At 35.1% G+C, this 3,511-nt stretch overlaps 1 protein-coding gene across 1 annotated transcript; it reads left to right on the top strand.

Annotated features, from left to right (window-relative positions):
• Positions 1-403: 403 nt before the first annotated feature.
• Positions 404-2,479, top strand: cryba2a (crystallin, beta A2a). Its single transcript, XM_067458328.1, has 4 exons — positions 404-564; positions 1,354-1,495; positions 1,780-1,922; positions 2,017-2,479. Exons 1-4 carry the CDS (start codon positions 404-406, stop codon positions 2,162-2,164), a joined length of 594 nt encoding a protein of 197 aa, XP_067314429.1. The 3' UTR covers positions 2,165-2,479.
• The last annotated feature ends 1,032 nt before the right edge of the window (positions 2,480-3,511 follow it).

The following is a 3,511-nucleotide window of genomic DNA, read 5'->3' as shown; positions in this document are numbered from 1 at the left end:
GGTTGCTAAATGAATTTTCAGAGCAATGTTGGAATTGAGACATTTCAGCCATCGCTGGATTCATGAGGCCCCCATTATCTATGACTGAAAACTTGTAGTGCAGATAGGCATCAGTTTGTAAATATTATGTCTGATATAGGCACCTTTCTCTTGACGCACCTTCACCGAAATGGCCTAATAGTACAAAATGTGTTATACTTAAGTGAGCTAAAACAAGAATGCACGTCTCACATTATGGCTTTTGAAAACTTGTTGCTAACAGTAATGGCCTGAGGTCATAGGTTAGGCCTGAATGTTGTTGTAGTAGTGTTTGTGATCTGTCAGGTGAGGGCAGGTGGTGTTGTATTGTTAACCTTATCCCTTAATGTTGCCGGTAGCTGGAGAGAGCAGACAGGCGGCCATCATGAATCAGCAAGAGCAGATGGATCAGAGGGGGCAGTGGAGGATCACAGTGTGGGAAGAGGAGAACTTCCAGGGCAAGCGCTGTGAGTTCATGCTGGAGTGCCCGAACATTCTGGACAGGGATTTCCAAAAGATCCGCTCTTTCAAGGTCTACAATGGCCCGTAAGTGATTTCTTCCCTGCATGTGTATATGTGATTATGTACAAGTCAGGGTTGTTTTTGTGAGAGATATATATTATGGCTATATTATATATATATAGTATATGGTTTCATGTATTAATATATGTGTGCGTGTACTGTGAAATCACTTAATTGTGATTAATCAATTTGACAGTAATCAACAAACTAATAGTGATTAGTTTGTTAGAAATATATTTTGAGTATATATATATATATATATATATATATATATATATATATATATATATATATATATATATATATATATATATATATATATATATATATATATATTCAGTTGATTCAGTAAGTGCTGTCAAATCAATTAATCGCAGCGTATCATATCTAACGAAAGTTTGAAGACATATCTTCAAACTTTTGTTAGATGTTATTAATTGCATTTAATTGCACTACTATATATATATATATATATATATATATATATATATATATATATATATATATATATATATTAGTGCTATTATATATAAGTGCTGTCGAATCGATTAATCATGATTAATCGATTCAACCGTAATCGATTAATTGTGATTATTTTCTAATCGTTACACTATTACATTAACAAACTAATAGAGATTTAGTATGTATGTATGTTTATGATTGTATCCTGTATGTAGCTTATATATATATATATATATATATATATATATATATATATATATATATATATATATATATATATATATATATATTTTTTTTTTTTTTTTTTTTTGGGGTGGGAAAAAATATAAACATTGATCCTAATTTTTGCAGCTGGGTGGGTTATGAGTACCCAGAGTATCAGGGCCAGCAGTTCATCCTGGAGAAAGGAGATTATCCCTGCTATCAGGCCTGGAGCGGAAACAGCAGCTACCGCACTGAGCACATGCTTTCCTTCAGACCCATCAAATGCGCTGTGAGTTATCTATTTAAGTGTCTCATTTATTTCCATTTCATTTTTGTTTGTTTTTAGCAAAATCCAATTTGTTTGTGAAATATCACAAAACCAATAATAATTTTAATATTGATAAAGGCATTGTATGATACAGAAATAATCAGCTTAAAATCTACCTGCTGAAATGCAATGTCCCTTTCATTAAAATGAACTCTTGCATCTGAAATTCAAAATATGAATTTATTTGATCAAATATTGCTTTGATATTTATATCAAAATATGCTTTTGTCCTCTTTCACTACCAGAACCACAGTGATAGTAAAATTACCCTGTATGAGTGTCAGGACATGATGGGACGCAAGTTTGAGATGTGCGATGACTATCCTTCTCTTCAAGCCATGGGCTGGTGCAGTAAGGAGGTTCCTTCCATAAAAGTCAACTCTGGAGCGTAAGTCATCCTCCATTTGCCTCAATGCTTGTATTATTCTCTCTGCACACAGATTTATCTCAACAATAATATGTTCTTCTTCATCTCACGGCAGCTGGGTGGGCTACCAGTTTCCAGGTTACCGTGGATACCAGTATATCTTTGAGAGAGACAGACGTCAGGGAGAATACAGGAACTATAATGAGTTCGGCACCCAGGCCCACAGCAATCAGATCCAATCAATGCGCAGAATTCAGCATTAACTCCGCCCCCACTCTTCTCCCATTGGCTACTGTGAATCAAGTGACAGCATGATATGAGACGAAGTAGGCAAATAAACGCTTTTCAAACTCCAGAAAAAAAGAGTGTGGCTTGTCGCCATTCATTTAACTAATCAAACCCGTGCCAGAAAATTGAAAGTTATCGTTAAAAACTGGAGTGTAATTATTTTACAACAAATCAAAATGGAATACATCTTATAAGGCTGTCCGAGCCTTATTTGTACTTATAAAGATTTAACATATTGTTAACAGAGCTTTTCGATTCAGATTAGAGATTTTTAGATTAGATTTTTAATTTTAATTTATTCATTCAATTTTTTTTTCTTAATGTCAGACATAGAATGTATATTGTTCTTGTCGGATTGTATTTAATTTTCAATAAACAAAAGCACGAGATGATGGCTGTTAGTGTTTCTACTGTGTTGTGATATCTAATGTTTTTTTCTGCTCAAAACGTTTATGATGATGATTCAGGTTTTGGTTATATGAATATGACATAAAAAGGTTTAAAACACTTTCTTTGGTCAGATAAAATGAAAGATCAGATATTAAGTAGCCTAATTTGTCGAGAGCTGTCCACGGTGCTGATGTTATCTAACCGCATTATAAAGCAATTAAGAGACGAGGCATTGATATTTGGGAATCTACTTACTGGCAAGGTATTTTTCATCGTTTCTAAACCTCGCAAACATTTCCATTGGATTTTCATCTAATTAAGCTAAATATTACAATTAAGAAGAATTAAGGAGAATATGAAAATGTAGTCACGCTTGGCTGAAATAGGCCGTAACAGCAAAGCGGCTATTCAGCACAAGAAAACACAATCGGCTGGAGAGGTGTAGCAAATGTAGTAGTTTAATTAGCGAGGCGCATTCAAATGTCGTGATCTAATAGTGGGCTGGCAGCGCAGGAGACGGTCATTGAGCGCCATCTGCTGGTTGGATTTCGAATTTACAGTATGTGTGTAGACCAGGGGTTTTCAAAACCATTCCTGGAGCCTCCCCAGCACTGCACATTTTGGATATCTCCCTTATTGGACACACCCAGCTCAGCTCATGGAGTACTAAACTAATCAGCTGATGAGTTAATACAGCTGAGTTAAATAAGACACTAATAAGGGAGACATCCAAAATGTGCAGTGCTGGGGAGGCTCCAGGAATGATTTGAAAACCCCTGGTGTAGACCACAGTCCTTCTACAGTTTTTCTCAGTCGCTTTGGTACATTTCTCGAATCAAACTCACAATTTGCAAAACAGTAAGTGCATTTCTCAAAACAATTTGTACAAATAGCAAAACACCATGGATAACCTGAAAAAGCCACTTTCTTAC

The sequence above is a fragment of the Pseudorasbora parva genome, chromosome 12 (genome assembly GCF_024679245.1).
Source record: "Pseudorasbora parva isolate DD20220531a chromosome 12, ASM2467924v1, whole genome shotgun sequence".
Taxonomy (NCBI): domain Eukaryota; kingdom Metazoa; phylum Chordata; class Actinopteri; order Cypriniformes; family Gobionidae; genus Pseudorasbora; species Pseudorasbora parva.
The sequence above is the reverse complement of the archived record's forward strand: the minus strand, read 5'-3'. Positions and strand labels throughout refer to the sequence as shown.

What these genes read in the sequence shown, in the direction of transcription:
- cryba2a (XM_067458328.1), top strand. Translation starts at nt 404, where the DNA reads ATGAATCAGCAAGAGCAGATGGATCAGAGGGGGCAGTGGAGGATCACA. An exon ending in TTCAAGGTCTACAATGGCCC is followed by an intron (nt 565 to 1,353) that starts GTAAGTGATTTC and finishes TAATTTTTGCAG; the next exon opens with CTGGGTGGGTTATGAGTACC. An exon ending in ATAAAAGTCAACTCTGGAGC is followed by an intron (nt 1,923 to 2,016) that starts GTAAGTCATCCT and finishes ATCTCACGGCAG; the next exon opens with CTGGGTGGGCTACCAGTTTC.